The sequence below is a fragment of the Elgaria multicarinata genome, chromosome 6, assembly GCF_023053635.1.
Source record: "Elgaria multicarinata webbii isolate HBS135686 ecotype San Diego chromosome 6, rElgMul1.1.pri, whole genome shotgun sequence".
In the NCBI taxonomy this organism is placed as follows: Eukaryota; Metazoa; Chordata; class Lepidosauria; order Squamata; family Anguidae; genus Elgaria; species Elgaria multicarinata.
In genome coordinates, this window is record NC_086176.1 from 44,990,266 (window position 1) to 45,011,662 (window position 21,397).

The 21,397-nt window shown below is 39.0% G+C and overlaps 1 protein-coding gene across 1 annotated transcript in view; it reads right to left on the minus strand.

Moving 5' to 3' along the window:
* Window positions 1-10,338: 10,338 nt before the first annotated feature.
* The window catches only part of PTAR1 (protein prenyltransferase alpha subunit repeat containing 1), a 34,631-nt gene continuing 23,572 nt past the window's right edge, over window positions 10,339-21,397 (minus strand). The window contains exons 5-7 of the mRNA XM_063129325.1: window positions 20,178-20,391; window positions 14,838-15,157; window positions 10,339-12,902 (exon numbers count right to left, since the gene is read on the minus strand). Coding sequence (XP_062985395.1) covers window positions 12,557-12,902; window positions 14,838-15,157; window positions 20,178-20,391 — 880 coding nt within the window. The 3' untranslated portion in view covers window positions 10,339-12,556. The remainder of the gene's footprint in view (window positions 12,903-14,837; window positions 15,158-20,177; window positions 20,392-21,397) is intronic.

A 21,397-nucleotide genomic window follows, 5' to 3' on the forward strand; every position in this document is an offset into this window, starting at 1 on the left:
CCATGGGTTAGTGTTATATGTGAACCCCAGGTCATTGAAAGACAAACTGCACATTACACCAAAATGCATGTAATAAAGCCTCAACGGCTTGATTTTAAGTGGAGAAGCAGTGGGGAGAGGATGGTTATGCCTTTTCCCACCATCCTTTTTTCTGTTGTTGCTCAAAATCCCATCCAGCTACTTTCCCTTCACATGAGTTCCAGGTGTATAATAATGCCCCATATGAACTTGTCTATATACTGAGCTCGTCAAAGACTCTTTTTCTGCGTTTCCCTATCTTCAGAAGCAAGATGAGTTATGACCATAAACAGGACCTTCTTGGCTGTCGTTGCCTCTTTGGAATGCTCTCCCCATGTCACCTATTCTTTTGTTGGCAGGCGAAGACATTTTTGTTTCCCCAGGGATGGATGGATAGATAGAAATGCTTTTATTCAGTCACTGCTTTGCTTATATTGTGTTGGGTATGTCATGTTTGTTTGTTTTTTGATACATTTTTCATTACGAATTGTTGGGTGAAAGTAAAAATACTGAACAGAATGTGAATTTAACAATAAAATCAGCAACCACATGGAATTCTTTAGGGGAAATGCAGCTATATGTGTATATGCAGCATCTCTGTAAACCGCCCAGAGAGCCCTGGCTATGGGAGCGGTATATAAGTTTAATAAATAATAAATAAATATAAATAATCTCCCCTCAAAATCACAGTCTCCCAAAGATGACTTTGATCTAACCCCATCCACCCCCGGTTGTCAGGGCTTCATTTGCCCTACTGACTATTTTTATAAAGTGTTAATGTGGGATGAGTAGGCATACAAATTTAACAAAACTCTTTTGCTTCATTGAGATACATGTGGTTGTGCACCCATGTGCAAGGGAGGGTGAGATTGCTTTGTATTGAGAATACACCTAGGTAAAAGAAAAAGTTATAATTATATTGCACAAATAATGTAATGCTCTTAACATGCACTGCGTTTGTAATTTAACCCTTACAGTGTGGAAAAGCTCACTCTTCCACACTGAAATCCAAAACAGCCTCCCTGCCATATTGATAGTGACTGAGGGCATTTGAAGCCTGTTCATGCAGTGGTACTTCAGATCATATGCTGTTATTCCTCAGGTACATCTATAAATAACTCCGAAGGTTTGGAGACAAAAGGGAGAATTAGGCAATGGCTAAAATATGCCATGTGGTGACTGTCTAAGAGGGGAAAAACTAGATAGGATTAGTTCTGCTCTTATTAAGGTGCCAATCAAGGATTGTCTCATATATTACTGAGTTTATTATCCTTTTGTGAATTTTTACAGGAAACCTAAGAATAAAGTAGGAAGTAAAACTATTGCTGTCAAAATTATTATATTTCTTTCTATAGGAAACCTTCCCCTAAAAATCCCTTGTAAATTCCATCATTTTTTTTTACCAGTCACCTCTGCAATATCATACAGCAGGTTTCTAAGGACTGAGCAACATATGAATTGGAAATGGACTGGATCCAACAGTAATAATTATTTCCAGTAGAATGCTGAAAAAAGTCCGTAAGCCCCTGACTTGTATGACAGCTGTCACTCAGAAGCATATGGAGCAGTCAGCACTGAAGCCTCCTGGTACTGCAGCTTCACCACACTCCTCCTGACAGCTGCCATTCAAGGGACTGGAGTGAAATATACAATGCAGTCCTGTACTATATCATGTACGCAAAGAGCCAAGTTATTATCACCCAGCACTGCTTGTTTCCCACTGCATTGAATACAGTCCAGACCTGTGGAGGTGCCTCAAGTTGCATTCTTAATATGCAAGCTATGTATGGGTTGTTCAGATTAGCTTATCTTCAATATTAACACTTACGTTAATGTTTACAGCAGCTGTGCAGAACCTCTTTCAGCCCAAGGGGTAAATTCAATTTCAGGTAAACAGGGCTGAAGGCCAAAGGAGCATGGCCAAAATAAGACAAATACCAGTATATTTTATCTTAAAGCTCTTAGTGTCCAGATTGAAAGATGTTTCAATCTTTTAGAATGGGGGAAAACCATGCAAGAGCCAGGAAACTACCAAATGACCACTGGTTAGTAGGAAGAGGATGTGGCCCACAGGCCTATTCTCCACCCCTCCACAGTTGGGAGCCTCAGGGACTATTACAATTCATCAGTCTTACAAAGATGAAAATAAACTGAACTTCAGGATATAGTTACATGGAAGACTACAATTTTAGGAGAATTTTTATTTAAAAACTGCCAACATTTAACAACAAAAAAGGGACACTATTTTCCATTTTATACAGAAATATAATAACTTATCACTGTGCTTAGTATATTCTGTCACTAGAACATTATATATAAACACACACAAAAATCCCAATACACACACACACACATCCAAATGTACTGATAAATAAGTGGAAAATTCATTTTGCTGTTCATTGTCACTGTTACCACTATGATTTTACCTTTTAAATTTGGAAGACATCTGCATAGGGATGGATAGAATTCCAGAACCAGTCTGTAATATTGTTTATTATAAGCATAAGGTTAAAGAAAGAAAAGAATTTAATGTGAGTACAAAATATTTGAGAAAAATCAAGGCATAACTTTCTTTGCAGAAAGGGGAGGTTGGCAGCTATCATTTTACTTCTACCATGATGACCAGCTATGTCAACATTTTAAGCAGGATGAAGTTTCCACTGCTGTCCAGACATAAGCAGAATTTCATAAAATTGCAATACGCAGCATCAATTTAATTGCTAGAAAGATGCCAAACTTATAAAAGAGTTAGAATAAAGAGAGAATGAGTGGAAGAGAGCTATGCATTCCTAGGTAGTTACAGTACACTTATAGAAGTACTTTATGTAGCTACATTATACCTAAATCTTAGCAGCAATATAAACCAGTGGGGGAGCTGATAGAAAAGTATGCAGTTTTTTTTTATTGCACTGAAATATGTACCTTGGATTTTGAACATGGAAAAATCAAAACTATTCAACACCAGTGAAAAAAGATCACAATGACATACTGCCCATGTATTTAGGTTGTGTCCATGTGAACAGTTTGTGCTAAGCATTACTGTAGCACAACCTTCCCTAATCTGGAGCCCAGATGTGTTGGACTGCCCTTCCCATAATTCCTCACCAGAATGGTCAATGGCTAATGGCTGGGACATGCTGTACATAAAATGAGTTTTACTCTTGAACTGCACCATGTTTTCAGCATATTACTGCATTTGATTTAATACTGACGCTATCAACAATCCTACTGTATTTTTGCAGCAGAAACCAATCCTTATGTGAAGCAGTTTCATGTATTCACCTATGTCCCACCCCTGGTATATGATGGCCAAAACTCCCAAGAATGGGCCAGTATCGAGGACCTGAATTCAAGTGGCTTTTATACCTTGGTTAAAATTTGTAATCCCATCCCAATTTTACTTCTCCACCATTAAGGAAACAGCTAAACATTCAAAGGGCAAGTGTAGATACACTTCTCTATTTAAAGAAAGGCTTTTGTAAGGGGGTCTGAAAGTCTGTGAGCATAAAAAACATCCCAGGACAATTCTGGAAGTAGTGAGCAGCATGATTAAACAAAGAAAGGAAAAAAGATGTAGTTCATGAACAACTGTTACTAACAAAATTCTGAGCAGAAAGAAATAAGAGCCAGTGGATATGGGCAAGTATCTTTTTTTTCCATTAGCTTCAACTGCATCACATACAACAGTCAAGAACAAAAACTGCAATTGTGCATTCTATTACAAGTTTTCTTGTGTAGTTTGATGACTCACTAGACTGCAAAAATGGAAGACTCTGCTCCAAGCCAACTATTCCAATTGTCCAAATATCGTAAGCCTGGTACAAAAACTAGTTAATCATGCTCAGCACAGTCATGTTAATTGATCCCAACTCTAAAAAACTATTAACCATTGGTGATTTTTCTTGCTTGTTCTTCTTAATGGGAGCTTTCACTTATGATGGAATATTTTTATTAGAATGGTGGTTAAGCTTCTCAACCACTCTGTGAGATATTTTAGGCTGAGACAACAAGGCCATCCAGAAAGCATCATGACAGTTGGGTTTTTTGGACTTTGGATATGGGAAACCCAAGTACAAATTACAGCTCTAGCCACCACACTGCACTTCATCCATAGAGCCCTTCATTGCCTTCCGCCAATGGCATTCTTCTTGATGGCACACCAGTTGAAAAGACCAAGTTTACAATCTTTATCAGGGAAAGGGCAAGTAATTGATTGGTATTCACTTCATTTGTTCTTTGCCCTATCCAACAGTTTTAGGGCAGTGTACAATAGTTTAAAAGATAATATAAAATTACAACACATGCTCACATAAAACCCTCCAGTTAGAATAAAAATGTTCATTAGCTGCTGTGGACAATGACTGAGAGGGAATTCCAAGTTTCTCTTATATTTCTGCCAAATAGCCTGTTAAAATGGTATAGCTGCCATTCAAAAATTGCATATGGTTGGCATCAGTGAGAATATCTGAGCCATAGTTGAAGTCAATAACCTGTACTGATATAACTTTAACATTCGTTATAGTAGAAAGATTGTTTATTCTTTACTGGATTAATAGTAAGCCAGCTCAAAGTATCAACTTTATTTTTCCTTGGATCTAAATTGAAATTCTTTATATTAATGTGTTGTAGGTAATTTATTTCCTATTTGTCACTGCTTATTGGAAGGGAAGCGAAATACTAGAGGACAAAATCCTTCCTCGCATCCTCTGGAGGAATAACAATTTCACTATTTGGACTTCCTATTACTTTTGTTCCTGTATTTCATTTCATTGCATAACAAATGAATAATCACAATGGTATATTTAGTCCTCTTTTTGCTGAGCATTATTTAGATAAGAGGTGACAAAACATCAACACTGAACTTGACAAAGGCCTGATTAAAATGTAACAGGAAACTATGGTTTTCCTGTTATCTGAAAGACATGGCAAGCCTTGGGTATCTGTCGCTCCCCTTTCACTGCCAGCTGAGGAGATTGGGGGAACTATGGTTTAAATAACGGCTAGTGAGAACAAGCCAAGATCAGATGACATGGGAAATTATGGTTTGTGGAAAATCAAAACTGAAAGCTTCCAATCTTTTTATGGGGATGAAAGACAAAAAGAAAGGGGAGAATGTATAAGTCTGTGGCTTGTAACAGTTCATTCACATTGCAGGAAACTATAGTTTACTTTTACATCTGAACTGAGCCATAGCCTTGTTTTATTCTAGCTTCCAGTACAATCCAGATGAAAACCTCTTGCATTAAAATTTGTGGAGGTTTTGCAGCAGCAGTGGATTTATGGATTGCATTCATTGTATTATTCTGTAAAAGTTAGAAATTTGCATTGATATTTATGTTGTAATGACACTAGGACAAGAAACACTGGGCTTTTTCACTCACACACATACACACTGAAAATATAATGTAGGAGTAATTGGAATATAACATAGGAAATTGCTCAGGACTTTTGAAGAGATGAGTGGGAAACATTTAATCTTCTGGTATAAGTACCACTTATTAAGCCATTTTTACAGTTCCACACAATGAAAATAACAATGCTTTTTCCAAGCACATATCCATTCAAGTATTTATCAAATGTAAATAGGACATTTGGCCGTAGTTACATATGCATGTCTGCAATCCCCCGGGGTGCTGCTAGTGTGTATCTTCCACTCATTTCAAAATTTTAATTTGGCCAATTTTAAACACCTCTTATTTCATTACAATAATATTACACCATTGGGTCTCTTGATTATAGACATCATTCAAACTTAACACACTTTTAGACTGCAATACTATGCACCCTTACTTGGGAATAAGTTTGTGGAATTCATTATGACTTATGTCTGAGTAAAAATGCATGGGATTCTACAGCATGCTCATTAATTCTGGTTGGATTATGCTCCATGTTAATAAGCATGCTCCAGATATCACTGGGTGTCTTAATCACAAAATAATAATACCTGGTTTATATTTTTCTCTTATTGTTCCCCACTCCATAAGACTGATCTATGTGTGATCTGGGGACCAGAAGTTGTTTAGGTGTTATAATGAGTCATCAAGAGCAGCAGGAGTTAATAATTTGTGCTGCGTGATCTCAAGTCCCCATTCAGGAACCCTCAGGTGCAAAGAGCTAAGCACTTAACTTCCAAGATGAGGCCCACAGCTACTTTATTTAAAGATCCAAAATAAACTATATGTATGCAGAACAAGAGCAAATGGCAGATTTTTTAAAAAGCTGTTAACCAGTCACAGCATTTAGTTAGATAGCTAAATTGTTAAGAGTCTATTGTTATGCATTTAGCATTTAAGTATTTACACATCATAAATTATATAATGGTAAAAAAAGAATCTAAAGCACTAGATAGTCTATGCCCTGAGTAAAGTAGCAGTACAAACTAGAAGTCACAGGGAAGAGTCAGAGTTTCTACCACTGACCTCGATATATACCAAAAGCATCACCTGACCACACATGCCCATTTCCTTCGTTTAACAATTATACAGTGGAAATGGCAGAATGGAGTCCAGGCACTGGAGAGCTTTCTGACTTCTAAAACTGCTGGAAACATTTGTTTCCTTAAAAAATTAGATTCACTTAATTGATGCAGTTCTTCTTTTCAAACCCTAAGCTTTAGGTTCTTGATAAAAGACATGGCCTTATCTTGGTTTTTGGGAGGTAGTCAGTGTGTATCTGTAAAAGACCACTCCCCTCACCACCATTGTTACACTGCACTCTTAGAGAGAAAGCTATTTAGGACATCCCACAATGTTGGGTGGTGGTGGAGTGTGTGTGTGTGTGTGTGTGTGTGTGTGTGTGTGTGTGTGTGTGTGTCTGTCCATCAATACACACTGGCCTTGTCTTCTACCAAAACCTGCATTTAAAATACGTTTCAGAGTAGTGGGTTCCCCTCACCTTATATTTAATATCAAAAGTGTCTTAATTTCCACAGAAGTACTGTCAGTGGAGGGTAACGTGTCTAAGGTGCTTTTAAAAGTCATATCCATCTTTCACTTGGTCGATTTTGAGATGTCTAGAGTAAATATAAACTGACAATCTAATTTTCAGCATTACAGAAGAAGATACTAAAAACATGGGTCCACTTGTGTATTTTGCAAAAAGCATTATAGTTTGGAATGAGACTAAAAGCACAATTATTATTTTTGTTATCAAAAAATATTAGTAATCTCAATAAGTTATAGAGCACCTTCAAAAACTGCTTATTGGAGTTGGCTGTACAGCCATTTCCTGATACTGGCAGAAATTATTTACTTTAAACAGTTACAAATTGCATTTAAAAAAAAAAAAGGGTAGAGCAAGTAAAAGTCAATCATATTATGCACTTAATATTCTAATTATGTAACACACCATGAGGGAGATGCAAAACTAGAATCAGATTTAAGGTATAGGGGTGAAACTAACAGCATCACAATATCACTATGGTTTCTTCTTATACATATGTTTGCTATGTAATGGGAACAATGCAACTAATAATAAATTATGTGTGGATTATTCATGTGTCCATTATTAACTCTTGCATAATAAAACAAAACTGTACTTAAAAAATAAAGTATAAGCATTCTGAGAATTGTTGTAACAAGGCGGAAGAAACAGATTGACTGTTACAAGCCTACAACACAAATAAAATAGCTTCCACTGGTGTTGGCTATATTTACATGCACCACATTGAAGACAACATCACCACAGTTCAATACATTCCTGTGTTGAATTTTCGTGTTCATATTACCACCGTATTGCTCAAAATGGCAAAAGTATCCACTCTGGTCCTTTTGCTGTCTCCCTCTTCCTGTTTAACTTAAAGCAATGGGAAGTCACGAAGAGTCGGAAACGACTGAACGAATAAACAACAAACCATAAGCTTTAACAGGGAAAACTCATTGGAGGGATGACCAAGCCACACAGCTCATGTTCCCTTCCCATGAAGACAAATAGATTTATCCTCTAGCAAAAGGTTCTCACACAGCTGCTTTCCATTACTTAAAAATACAGAAAAACAAAACAAAAAGAATATGGTTCAACATGGTATTTACCATGGCAGAGCTTAATATTGTGTAAAAACAATATTTTTACACAAAGTTAAGGGCTAGTACAGATTCAAACATTTTATAAGAAATGATGTCACAACAGCCATCTTATACATACAGCCTGTTTTATCAGTGAGATAAAATAGTTTTTCAGCATCAGTTTTATTTTAGCAAGATGAAGTGCAATTGCTGAATCAGAACTAGTCAATGTGAACATTATTGCAGAAAACATTATTTAATGGTTGTTTGCTTTTGTTGACCTCACTGTTTAATACTTTTAAATAGCATTCTTATTTCTGAAGTTTTATGTGACATTTGCAAATATCTGCAATTCAGATACACCAAAAAAAGGTGCTACTGCAAGATCTTATCAAGTGTGCAAGGTAAAATAAGACCGTTGCGTTTGTTCATATGTAATGTACAGTGCAGAAAAAAGTAGACCTATCACTCTCTGAATTCTTAAAGACACACATGCAATTTGATGCTCAAGGATCTTTGATGTCATATCTGTATTAACTTAAACAACAGTAAGAATGAAACAAGAGGTTAGTGCTGAAAGGGTGGTTAGGTATAATGCCCTGGTTCAATTATTAAGTCTGAATACCTTGACCTCTAACACTCTAAATGTTCAATATAGCATTACTTAGCACTGCAGAGCTGTGCTAGGTGATTTTTAATGTATGGTAATCACCATTGCCCAGAGGCACAATTAAATAAATGTGACTGCTGCTTATATAACCCTGCCCCAGTCTGGGATCTCAAACCAGTCAAATTAAAAGTAAGTGTTTAAAATTTGTGAGTTCCTAGTTACGCAATGCCACAAATCTTCACAGTAGAAAATACATTGCTAAGGAAAGACTTCAGACAGGTATTTACACAAGCTATTCAGAGTATAACTATAAAAACGTGGTTTTTTTGGTTAAAAAATGCTTCTGTTTACCTGTATGTCTAAACAATTCATTAGATTTTAGAGGAGAAATTACATGTTTTGCTATGAACTATGCTAATTTATCTTAATTTTAATTTTGCTTACAAAGGAATCTTTGTTTTTAGGTACCCAACATTGCAAGATTTCAGCTGCAGAAAAGGCAGGAGAGAGGATTTATTTGCTTTTTCATTCAAATTGTTAATCAGTCATTTCTATGAATCTTAAAAAGGCACTCTTTCCCAGCCACTCTTGCCTGTATCGCATTAAACCCCTTAAGGTTCTCCCCTACATTTTGCAAAGCCATTGAGGCACGTTTAAAACCCAGAAATACTTCTCTATTTGACTGCAGACTTAGAATGTGGTCCCCATTTCTGCATACCCAATTCTTACTGCCATCACTGGGAGGCACAAATGCATATTTGAGGGCAGAGTTTGACCTTATGTCTATGATAATGGAAGGGCTGCCAAATTTAATAAGCAGAGTTATCTCTATTTATATATAGCTCCAGGGAATCTAGCTGGGCTTCAGTTTAAAAATCAAAGAGGAAGCAAAAATGGATTTCAAGTCACGTTTCACTATTATCTTTGAAAGCTTTCATAAAATCAATCCAGCTCAAGCAGAAGGGGGAATTCTCTGCCCACCATGAACAGTTGCCTTTATTGCATCGCTGTTTCATATATCCCCCACCTTTCCCCATTGTACATTTATATGGATAAACCTGAGGAATGGCAAAACTTAAAGACAAACGAGTAAATCCTCTATGGAGGAAATTGTCCATTGCACATCCTTGAATGATCTCAATGGTGCTTGCATGGAAAAACCACAGGATCCCATTGCAACGAATGCATGATCTGAGTGGTTAGTGGACTGTGTTTTAAGTGAATTCATTTCATAAAGATAAAATGTAATTATATGCTGAGTCAAGACTGCCTATACCATACCTGTATTTTGAGTAACATTACTGGGTGCATTAAAAGCCAAACTGTGTGGCGCTTCACACTTTCTGGGAATTGTACAGCTACAAGAAATCTATAGCGGACTGGGGCAGATTAAACAAATAATGCCCTATTCCTAGGTGGACATCTTGCATTTTGCTGGTATTAACATTTAAAGCCCTAAACAGCTTGGGGCCAGGTTATCTGAAGGAACGCCTCCTCCCATATGTACCTGCCCGGACCCTAAGGTCATTTTCAGAGGTCCTTCTCCGTGAGCCCCTGCCAAAGGAAGTGAGGCAGGTGGCTATCAGGAGGAGGGCCTTCTCTGCTGTGGCACCCCACCTGTGGAATGAGCTCCCTAAGGAGGTTCGCTTGGCACCTACATTATATACTTTTAGACGCCAGGTGAAGACCTTTTTATTCTCCCAACATTTTAACAATCTATAAATTTTAAATAACATGGTTTTAAATTTGTAATTTTGCATTGCTGCTGTTTTTATCTGGTTGAGCTTTTATATTGTATTTTATATTATGGTTTTATACTGTTGTTTTATACTTTGAATGGTTTTAATTTTTGTGAACCGCCCAGAGAGCTCCGGCTATTGGGCGGTATAGAAATGTAATAAATAAATAAATAAAAATAAATTTCCTTATCTTCCAGTCAACCTCCAACTTTGTGAGACCCAGAGAAACCCTTAAGCATCAGTATTTTTCCTTTGGCCAATTAAATACTTGCATGGGATTTAAGCTAACTATTGCACTGCTGCATTCAGACAATGGAATCAAGTCCTAGGATGCTGGCCATGCTTCTACTACTCCTACAAGAAGTGGGGGGGGGGGGAAGCAGAACACATATCTTCTCTTTGTGCAAGGAAAACAGGCTTAACAATTCTAATTGGAAACATTTCATGGTAGCTGGACCTGTCCAGCTGGTGGGTGGTGTGAGAAATCCAAGTAAACTATTATTTTGTGAGCCCATTTTAAAAGTGGCATATTATTTTCAGACAATCAGGATTTGTTTTAAAGTCTTTCATGTGTATGCCGAAACACATCCACTCTCATGGTGTTGTACCCAACCCTGACCAACCACCAGCAGAACAGAAAACACTGGTGGAACAGTTTCCCTCTCTCCCCAGATATGCTCTTGGAGGGCTGGGGAAACCTTCACAGTACATTTGGAAGTGGCAGGGGCTGAAGAAGGAAAGGGAGCATGGGGGAGTCTACTCATGTAATATTATATTTAAGCCATTGGCTCCATAATTAGTAGTGCTGCCCTGTATTATTGGCTTGAATTGTGGGGCTCCTTATATATGTAGAACTTCTAATTAAGCCATGCTTTTCCAATTGACTGTAGTGTATACAGATTCCACTGGGTGCACACAAAGCTGCCATTTTGATTAAAGTCAGTGTGCAAACCTGCTCATACACAAGGCCCTGCTTTGGAGTATGTATGGAGACTCATACTGAAGTTGTGTTCACTGGGCTGTTCTCATACATTTAGCATAATATTACTACAACGGCTTAGGAATCTTAAATGTAGGTCAGCTTAATGAAATACCAGAACAAAATCAATCATACTTCACTGTGCTGTTAGCAATAAGGAATAAAAGCTTGACAACAAGAAAATTAATTGTCTCGCCACCCAGTGTACATTTGATGGATTTATAAATAAAAAGAAAAGTCACAAGGAGGAGGCTGAAGAGAACAGGCATTCTCAATGAAAGAAATCAGAACATCTATAAAGAAAAACTTATTTTTTGTTGTTTAAACACACACAAAAAGGCCTTTTCATCCTAAACATCTGTAGTGTTTATCTATGGCATGTTATACTTATGAAGCTTTGTGTAATTCTATGGCGTTCACAATATGTCCAAAATATACATCATTAACACCGATGTAAGTAAATGAAAATAAAAATATGACATGCAATGAGGAACTATAATAAATGTAAGTGTACATGGGTGAGTAAGAGAGATGGTTCTATCTTTTTATAATTCTCCTGTCATTTCATATTTCCTATACTCCATTAGAACTGGCACTACAATGGAAATGTAAGTCATAGTAAAGTCATCATATTAATTCAAATTTGAACTGGAAACAGGTTGACTGCAACCTGAACTTTGATAGCAAAGCAGTGGTACAATGGAAGCAATACAAAGATAAAATGAAAAGACTTGTACTCAAAACCGATCAGGCCGAGACCCTGTCTACACTAATGTTTGGGATGATTATCCATTGTCTTCAGTGGCCAGTGCCTTTGATTTGTTAGGGGAGAGAGATTTAGAAGCAAATTCATTTTGAACCTGTTGCCCCACCTTCCTGTTTTTCTGGCACACCAGTTGTAGTAGCTACTTAAAAACTTTCATTCGTCTTTATTTAAGGAAAATATAGTTTAGTTTGTACTAGAATTAAGGAGTTTGTGATATGGAGAGATGCAGAAATTCAGAAAAAACAACAACCTTCAGATTAACACCAGGGTGCTTTTAAAAAATATAAGTTAAACTAAACCCATTATCGTCAAATGAAATTCAGCACTGATAGCAACAGTGAAGGGTTGAAAAGTGGCCGGTGCCATTATGAGCACCTGTGTTTGAAAAAAGAATATTGCACTAAACAAGGGACCCTGCAATTTTTTTAAAAAAAATCTCCTTCACTGACCTAGAAAAGAAACCAGCCATTTTCTGTATGCACCAGCAAACCTTGCCTGCTCTGCCTCCCTACAAGATGATAAAACATGATCGATGAACCTGTATTCCACTTCCAAACTGACAGAGTCCTGCATAGGAGCACGTTTCAGACGTTTCGTTTCTTGAATGTAGCCTTGTTTGTTGGATTCAATTAAGCCGTCAATATCCATGGCTTGGGTCACAGGACCAAGTGCGACACCAGGGTGTAAGTTATTCAATGTTGCATCAGTATTGTCTGCAACTGTTGACCAGGTGCATGGATGTAGAAATTTGTTCTTTAAGTGGTGCTGAAGGTAAAACACATGCCGTCTGCAAAAAATAAAATTTTAAAAAATCAGAGAAAAATCGAACTTCCAGCACTTCTTATATTACATCTTATATTACAGCTGATTAAAGAATATTTCTTTGCTCTTCCCCCAAACATAGGTTACCTCACACCTTAAGCATTTTTAAAACAAGGCTGGCTTCCAACTTAGCAAATTGGACATGGTATACAAAAAATATCACTCTGATCATTTTGTAAATGAAAGCACAAATGCAACCCCCTAAATATATTGCTGTGAGTTTCATGAAAAGGGTGGGTGCAATGCAAACAATGCAATGATAAAATGAAAAGACTTGTACTCAAAACCAATCTGGCCAAAACCCTGTCTGCACTGACGTTCTGGATGATTATCTATTGTCTTCAGTGGCCAATGTCTTTGATTGGGAGCATTTGTTATGGAAGAATATAAACCGCTTCACTTTTTAGTGACTAATCTGAAAGGTATCCAACAGGCATAGCAAATATTGTAAGAGTCAGGGCCTAGTGGTTCATTCCAACACCACAATGACCCTGTTCAGGAGACATGCTAAGCCATCGTTAGCCGCTAACCCTTTTGCAGCAAATGGTTAGTGGGCATGTTTAAACCGTGGTTATACAGCCACCATGGTTAGAAATGGTTCATACGACACACTAAGCCATAATTTTTAGCTCAAAATGCTTATCCACTGTGGTTTATCGTGTTGTCTGAACAGGGTCGATATCTTCTACAGTGAAGCTAACAAATAATGCATCCAGTTTCTTTGCAGCTCTCCATTCAATGCTTCTTTTGCATTTTGTGAAATTTAGCCCACTATCTGGAAATATTAACATTAGGGGTGAAATCCAACTTGCATGAGCATAAGGCAACTCATGCAACAGTTCTTCCCATTTCCTATCTCCCCAATGCAGCCCTCTGTGCCACCTGAAAAACTTCCCCAGAGGGTGCCAGAGATCTACAGAACATTGTGAAATGTGTCTTACTGAGCAGCAATGAGAAGGGGAAATCTAAATAGGGAACCTTATGTGAGTAGTGCAAGATCCTTCCACCTGATTTCAGATGATTTCTCCCCTCCAATCCAACACAGTAAGACGCATTTCACACAATGTTCTATAAGTCACCCCATTCCCTGGAGAGCTTTTTGTGGGGGGAGTTACAGGGGGCTGCAAGAGAGAGGAAGGGAAATTCCATTGCACAAGCTTGCCTACTGCTCATGCAACATTGGGTTTCACCCCAGGCTAAAGCAGCCTTCTGGGAGAGAAAATTCTAAAAAGTCATGAAATTTGACGGGTGTTATGACATCAAAAGCCATACCTTGCTGCAAGATCAAACCTCTTCTAGGTGGGAGGTAGACTTCAAGCAGAATGCAAGAAATAATAGGTACATCTGAAGTATGGTGGGTGGTGATATAGAACAGGGAAGTTCACCTCCTTCGTTAATGGCTTTTAGATGTCAGCTCAAGGCAGTCCTCTTCAGGAGAACCTTGGGTTGCCCTGACAAGAACTTTTTCCTGTTTCTGCTGCTCTGATTAATGTTGCTACTAATTATCAGGCATTTTGATATGACTTTAAATTGTAATGTTAGCCACCCTAGAGACATAGGTTCTAAATGTTTTAGAAAACAAAATAAAAAGGAAATTTGGGTTGATTATAAAGCCACTGAGGTTCAATAGCAGCTGCATGAGGCCACTTTTAAAATGAAGCTTGTGCTTCAACACAGCAAAGTATCTTTGCCCTCAACTTGCAGGAAATTTTCCCCACATCACCACAAGCCTCACGGTTTGCAATGGCTTGGAGAAATTAATCACATCTGATGACACATGTAGCTCGAAAAAAACTCCTGCCTGAATCCCTGCAGCGCTGCTGCCAGTCAGTGTCGACACTACTGGGCTAGATGGACTCAGTATAAAGCAAGTTCCTATGTTCCCAATACATTTCCTTACCTGTGACACCACAGGGTTTCATGGCCAGGGTAAGTATTGATTAAATCAGTGCAGAGCTCTATTTCTTCCTTTAGAAGAAGATGATGATGATCTGGCCATTGTTCTTCTGCGCAGGCAGCTCCTGCTTCATCATTTTCTTCATCTTTTGGAAGACTGGGTGCTTGCTGATTGGCCACTGGATTATAGATCTGTAAAGTACAGTCAGCTGCAGTTCTGCCAATCAAAGACTTTAATAAAAACTGGCGGTAATGGAATCCACTATGGTCTGAAACGTGCATGGAAACCCAGTGTTTAGTGGAAGAAAGTTCATCAAGAAGAATCTGCAAAATCAAAAGCAGATAGTAAGATTAAACTGCCCATCAGGCAATGGCCAGCTTTCCCTCAATCTTTACATTTTCCTATTACGGCAGGGCTGGAGTATCTTTTCAAAGGCAAGGGCCACATTCCTTCAAGAGAAAGTGGTCTGGGAAGGGGGGGCATGTATAAGCAGTGGTCAAGGACAAAGCCAAAGATGGGCAAGACCACATTTGCTTTCTCTCTCTCTCACTTTCTCCCTAGTCATGCACTCTTTTCACAAGCTCCACCCCCCCCGCCCCTCCACCCACCTACCCACATGCACCATTCATTTTCTCTTTTTGAAACACAGCTATCCATTCACACACTCGCTCACACACACATCCAATTCTTCCATCCATTCTCTACTTGCCACACTCACAAAGCCATCTTCCTCCAGTTGTGTCTCCATTTCTGTTCTGTTTGCTCAGGGAACCTTTGCTTTCTCCACTGAGGGTAAGGAGACAGACAGGCTCATGTGCAAGCTCAGAGACTCAACTACAGAGTGCCTCTTTCCAAAGGATGTTACACTGCTCTAGCCAAGGGCCTCCAAGTTCACTCACATATGCACCTACCTACTTCCCAGTCTCTCTCTCTCTCCACTCAACCTTTGCTGAGAACAAAAGAGTGAAGTATTCCCAAGCTGACAATGTGCAAGAGGGCCTTTTCTGTGGTGGCTTCCCACCTTTGGAACTCCTTTCCCTGGAAGATCCAAATGACTGCTTCACTGCTTGCATTTAGAAGGGCAATTCCTTTTAATCAGACCTTTGAGCTTTCCTAGATACTTAGCAGCTGTGAGTTTTGTTGCTCGCTATTACTTGTTTATATTGTTTTACTGTATGTAGTGTATAGTGTTCTGATCTCCTTAGGGAGGAAAAGTGGGGTATAAATTATTTTAAACTAATAAATAAATAGTCTTAATTAAGAACGTTATTAAGAAACTATATCTACCCACTCCTCTCTTTCCTTCCTCCTCCATTCTCCCCAGTCCACATTAACTCCTACTTCTTTTCTTCAGGCTCCTCTTCAGGACAACATCTACACAAATTTACTGATTTAAGTGGCAGGAACAATGGCGTTGTTTTGGACCTTCCCACTTCTCCAAAAATGAAATTACTGGGATTGGCAACCTGCCCATTGTAGCAAGTATCTGTGGATTTTCATCAGGGCAGGCTGTTTTATACTTTGTCATCATTTAGCCAACACAGGTACTCCCCAGACTTAAACTCTACATTTCAAATGTAAGCCTCTGCGGCAGGGTTTTGCTATTTTATTGTTTTACTCTGTACAGCACCACGTACACTGATGGTGCTATATAAATAAATAATATTAATAATAAGGTATCCTGGTCCCAAGCTATTTAGGGCTTTGTACACCTGGCCTGGTAGCAAATAGGCAGCCAGTGCAGTTCCCTCAGCAAAATAGTTGCATGTTGAAAAAGAGCAACTCCTGGCAACAGCAGAGCTGCTGAACTCTGCACTAGCTCCAGCTTCCGGAGCCGCCTTAAGGGAAGTCCCACATAGATGCATTGCAGTAATTCAGTCTTGAGATTACTAGTGCCTGTACCATTGTGGCCAAGCTATCCATGACCAGGAGAGGCTGTAGTTGGCCAGCCAGCCGAAGCTGGTAAAAGGCATTCTGATCCACCACGACCACTTGGGACTCTAGTGACAATGATGGATCTAGGTGTATCCCCAAACTACAGACTTGATCTTTCAGAAGGAGTGCAACCTTGTCCAGAACAGGCAATGAGCCTATTTCTCTGACTCGGAAACCACTCACTCACAGGGCTTCCATCTTGCCAGGATTCAGTTCCAGTTTATTGCCCCACATCCAGCCCATTACTGTGTCTAGTCAATGATCCAGGAATTGTATGGCCTTTCATTCAAATGTCACAGGAAGATAGAATTATGTGTCATCAGTGTACTTGTAGGACTTAGCTCCAAATCCCCTAATGATCACTCCCAGCAACTTCATATAAAGGTTAAAAAAACACTGGGGACAAGATGTTGTCCTGTGGTACCCCACAGCTCAATTGTCAAGGGGCTGATGAATGGCCACACAATGTTATCCTCTGAAATCTACCCCATAACACAATAATTCCAATATCTATCCTACGGTGTTGCTCCAAAAAGATACATGGATAGTTTCCAGGAGGATACCATTAGTCAAACCAATCACAGCACAATCTACTGAAAGGCTATGACCACCTTTTCCCATCTGGCATTTTCAATCATTCTTTCCCAATGCGTTATTCACATGACTTTCTTAATTTAAGTTTCTATTCAAGTGGGTGACCTTCAAATACAACATCTTTCTTTCACTTCTTCACACCACCTTCTCCAACCTGGTCAGCTTTCCTCAATGGCCATGCAGGCTGAGGATAATGGGAGTTGCAGTACAACATCTCTGGAAGGCAACATGTTGGGGAAGGCAATTTTAACAGGTCCCTGTTTTCCACAGAGACGCATCTATTCAACAATTGCTGATTCAGCAGAAGGAAAGGATTCTAGCATCCGATAACTCAAAATGAAAAGCAGGCTAGTATTTGGCAAGGGATGGCTCCCAGCATGGAGAGGGAACAACAGCAATTAGGAATTTTAGGGCATGAATTCAACATTTAAAAATAAAATAAAATCCTGCAGCAGGAAGAATAAGTATGTGACCTGTATTTCTTCACAGACACTATTACTTCTAAGCCACCTATGATGGGAACCCCCTGCAGCCACATGCAGACAGCAAAAATCCAGCAAGCAGCTGAGGGCTACAATTAAGAGAAATTTCAGGAAAGGGGGTTCTGGAGAGCAGTCAGAATGAACAGGAAACATCTCTTAGAGAACAGCACTTCCTTCCAGGCTGGGCAACTAGCCTGTTTTTTTAAGCACCCAGGAATGACAGGAGAAAGGTAGCAAGTTGACAGCAGCATGAGAGCAGAAAGTGAGAGCCTTGCATGGCCTCACAGTCTCCTTTGAAAACTGTCCCCCCTGAAAAATATAGCTGAAGTTCGGGCCAGAGAAATCCTGGAGACTATGGACAGTGGCTTGGGCTCCTTCCAAGTTTGAAGTTACACACACAGAGAGAAAGAGAGAAATCGCTCAAACAGCCTTCTCCAACCAAGTGCTCTCTATGTCTTGTACAATTCCCATCATCCTTAGCTAGCATGGCCAATTGGAGATGGGATTTGTAGTTCAACTCATCTGGAGCCATGGTGGCTGGGGGAAATGGAAGTTGTAGACAAACACACTAGGTTGAGGAAGGTTGCCATTTGTGAAGTCATGAAGAGGTAATAGCTTTACCAGTTGGGGTTAGGGTTAGGCAGTCTTGGGACACAAGGCCTTAAACATCTACCCACATAACAATGCATGTATAGCTCTGTTCAGGCATTCAACTTGAATGGGTATAGTGGGGTGGTGCTGTGCATGCTGGCCCCGTTACAACTTCCACATGTATGCCAGCCAACTGAGCCATGTATGTCCTCAATCTTGCCACACTGAGCAGCAAGGTCTGAATGGACATGCCACTCCTGCTTGCTTGAATATAAGCAGAAAATTTCGCACGATGGGGGAACTTGCACATGTCATTTTGAACCCACTGGAAGTTGGGTACAGCTACTGGCAAACACTCTATTTTATAATCTGGTTTTCTAGGACTATGTGTAGTAAGACTTATCGTTGAACACCGTGTATGAAGTTCCCTAAGTGTAGCATAAGTAACAAACTTTAAGCTGCAACCTTCGTTATTCCTCTGATTAAGCCCTGGAACGGCTGCCATAACTTTACTGGAACTAGTTTTTCTTTTTAGAAGCAAATCGCTACCAGCCCTTCCTCATGTTTGAATGAAAGTCTTCACTCCCTTTCCTAGCTCACTTCATTGTCCGTCCGTCCTTGAAGTCTCTTTTTATTTGGGAATTAAGTGACAGGGCTGCTAGACTACCTGACTTTCTCTTGGGGCCCATGACATACTTCCCAGGTTATTATTAAAATGTCTTCATCGAAGATTCTCAGGTAACAAGATGGAGATGGGGGGGGGGGAGAAGAGAGAAGAGTTTGCTAAATGATTTCCCTGCAAGGAGCTGAACACAGCTTACAGCTTTTGCACACTCAGCACCCTTTCCTTAGAAATGCTCAGGCAGGGCAGCAGATGATGGTGGAGATGAAAGAATGCAGAGTCAAGCATAGCTTGGCGGAAGGTCAATGGGCCTGCATAATAATAAAAAAAGCACCAAACCGGCTTCAGAGATGAGAAATTGCAATGTGAAAGTCATACGGATATTGTCCTTTTAAATTTTAGATGGGGCAATCCGTTTTAAAGAACACCCCACCGAGTGCTGCCCCGAAAAGGTGGAACCATCTGCTTTTCAAACAGGCATTTCTGTTCCTGTTGATAAGGCATCTTTAAAGCCAGTTAGCCCACATTCCGGTCGTTTGATGTCATGCTAATTCATTAAACCAGCATAAGCTGAGCTGAAGGATGTCCTTAGATATTTGAAAGGCACTTATGAATACCACTATGGTGTTTCTAAACTGTTTGATCTCTTTGAACCTATATTAATACACGATTTGCATTTTAACAATGCATGCTGACTTTAGAGAACACAGGCAGCAGAAAGCCCAAGGATTGGGCTTTAAATAATTGTTGTACAACATTGTTTCTTTTATTCTAGCAGGAGACTTTATGGGTTTTTTCAGTGCATAATTTATCTTCACCACTCTCCTCCCTCTTCCACAATCTCCTGTCTCCCTTTGCCATGGTATAGACTTGAATTACCTACCAAGACTGTTGTTTAGTGCTCTGTGCAGCCGCTAGTTTGGTTGACTATTTCTGTGAATCAGCTCAGTACAGAACATATCATTATTTTCACACCTCCTCAAAAGCTCCTTAGCCATTAGTGATGAAATTCAATTCAAAAGATTTTCATATTATTTTTTTAAAAAAACAACCCACTAATGTTCCAGCTCATACAAATTCTTCATACAAAGTTAAAATGCAGAACTTCTATTCCCATACCTTTGTACTGAGTTTTGCCAAGTTCTGTAAGACCCAGATGCGATGGGACCAGGCATTATAATTACTTGGATATCTCCCAGCAGCTTCACAGCAAACATCCATTTCTTCTTTCACTAACCGCTGTATTCTTTCTGTAGGTGCTGATTCCAAATTCCCTTTAGTCACAAGAGTGGGCAAGGAGTTTTCCTGAATTAGTTGTTGCAGCACCCATCGTCTGGTTCAGTGGCGTAGAGAGTTAAGAGTGCAAAAGCCAATTTAAGAGAGAGTGAAAACATTTTACTTTGTTTGTTACTTCATTATACCAGTCTTTAATTCATAACAAACAGGAAGTTGGAATGGAGAAAAGAAGTACACTAACCTTGAACTAATCATCAGTCAATACTCTAAAATACTTCTTATGGCAGTGAAGTGCTTTTGTCAGTCACTTCAGGCAGTAGCCCCTGATTGACAATGAATTCTTTTAAAAAGCATTCCAAACTAGAACTTCCTTTTGAAGGACCTAGTCTGTACTCACAAGGAATCAACTTCATTGGGCAACTCTTGTTCCGACATTACCAGTCATTGGCACACAAAGCCCAGGCATATCCTGGCTTATTAAACCAGGTTTTGATTGTCCAAACTGGGCCACTCTCTCTAAAAATTCTCTCCACACCATTAATAATTGTATGACTTTCTTATGTTCCTTCTCAGACCATTTTCAAAATAAAAAAAATTAAGCTCCTTAGTCTTTCCTTATAGTTGCCCCCTTTTTTAGGAGATTCCTTTTTAGATGGGGTGACAAGAACTGTACATAGTAATCTAGATGTGGCCACATCACAGATTTATATAAAAGCATTATGAAACATTATGTTCTAATTTCAACTATTTGCCTAATAATTTCCAATACTTAATTTGGCTTTTTCACAAATTCAGGATACAGGGCTGTATCCAACGTTAGTCATATTAGAGTAGACCCACTGAACTAAATGGGACTTACATTATACTAACATTAGATATAATGTTTTCAGTGAGGTCTCCATCATGACCTCATTTCTTTCCTTGTTAGTCACAGCTGATTTAGAGATTCATGAAACCCAAAACATTCATTTTCAATACAAAACCCTTTATATAATGGATATGATTTTCTACAACAAAGAGAACATTACTATAGATAGCTGGTAGTCGTCTTTGTTCCCAGATAGCAGCTGTCCCCCCAATATATATATATATATATATTGGGG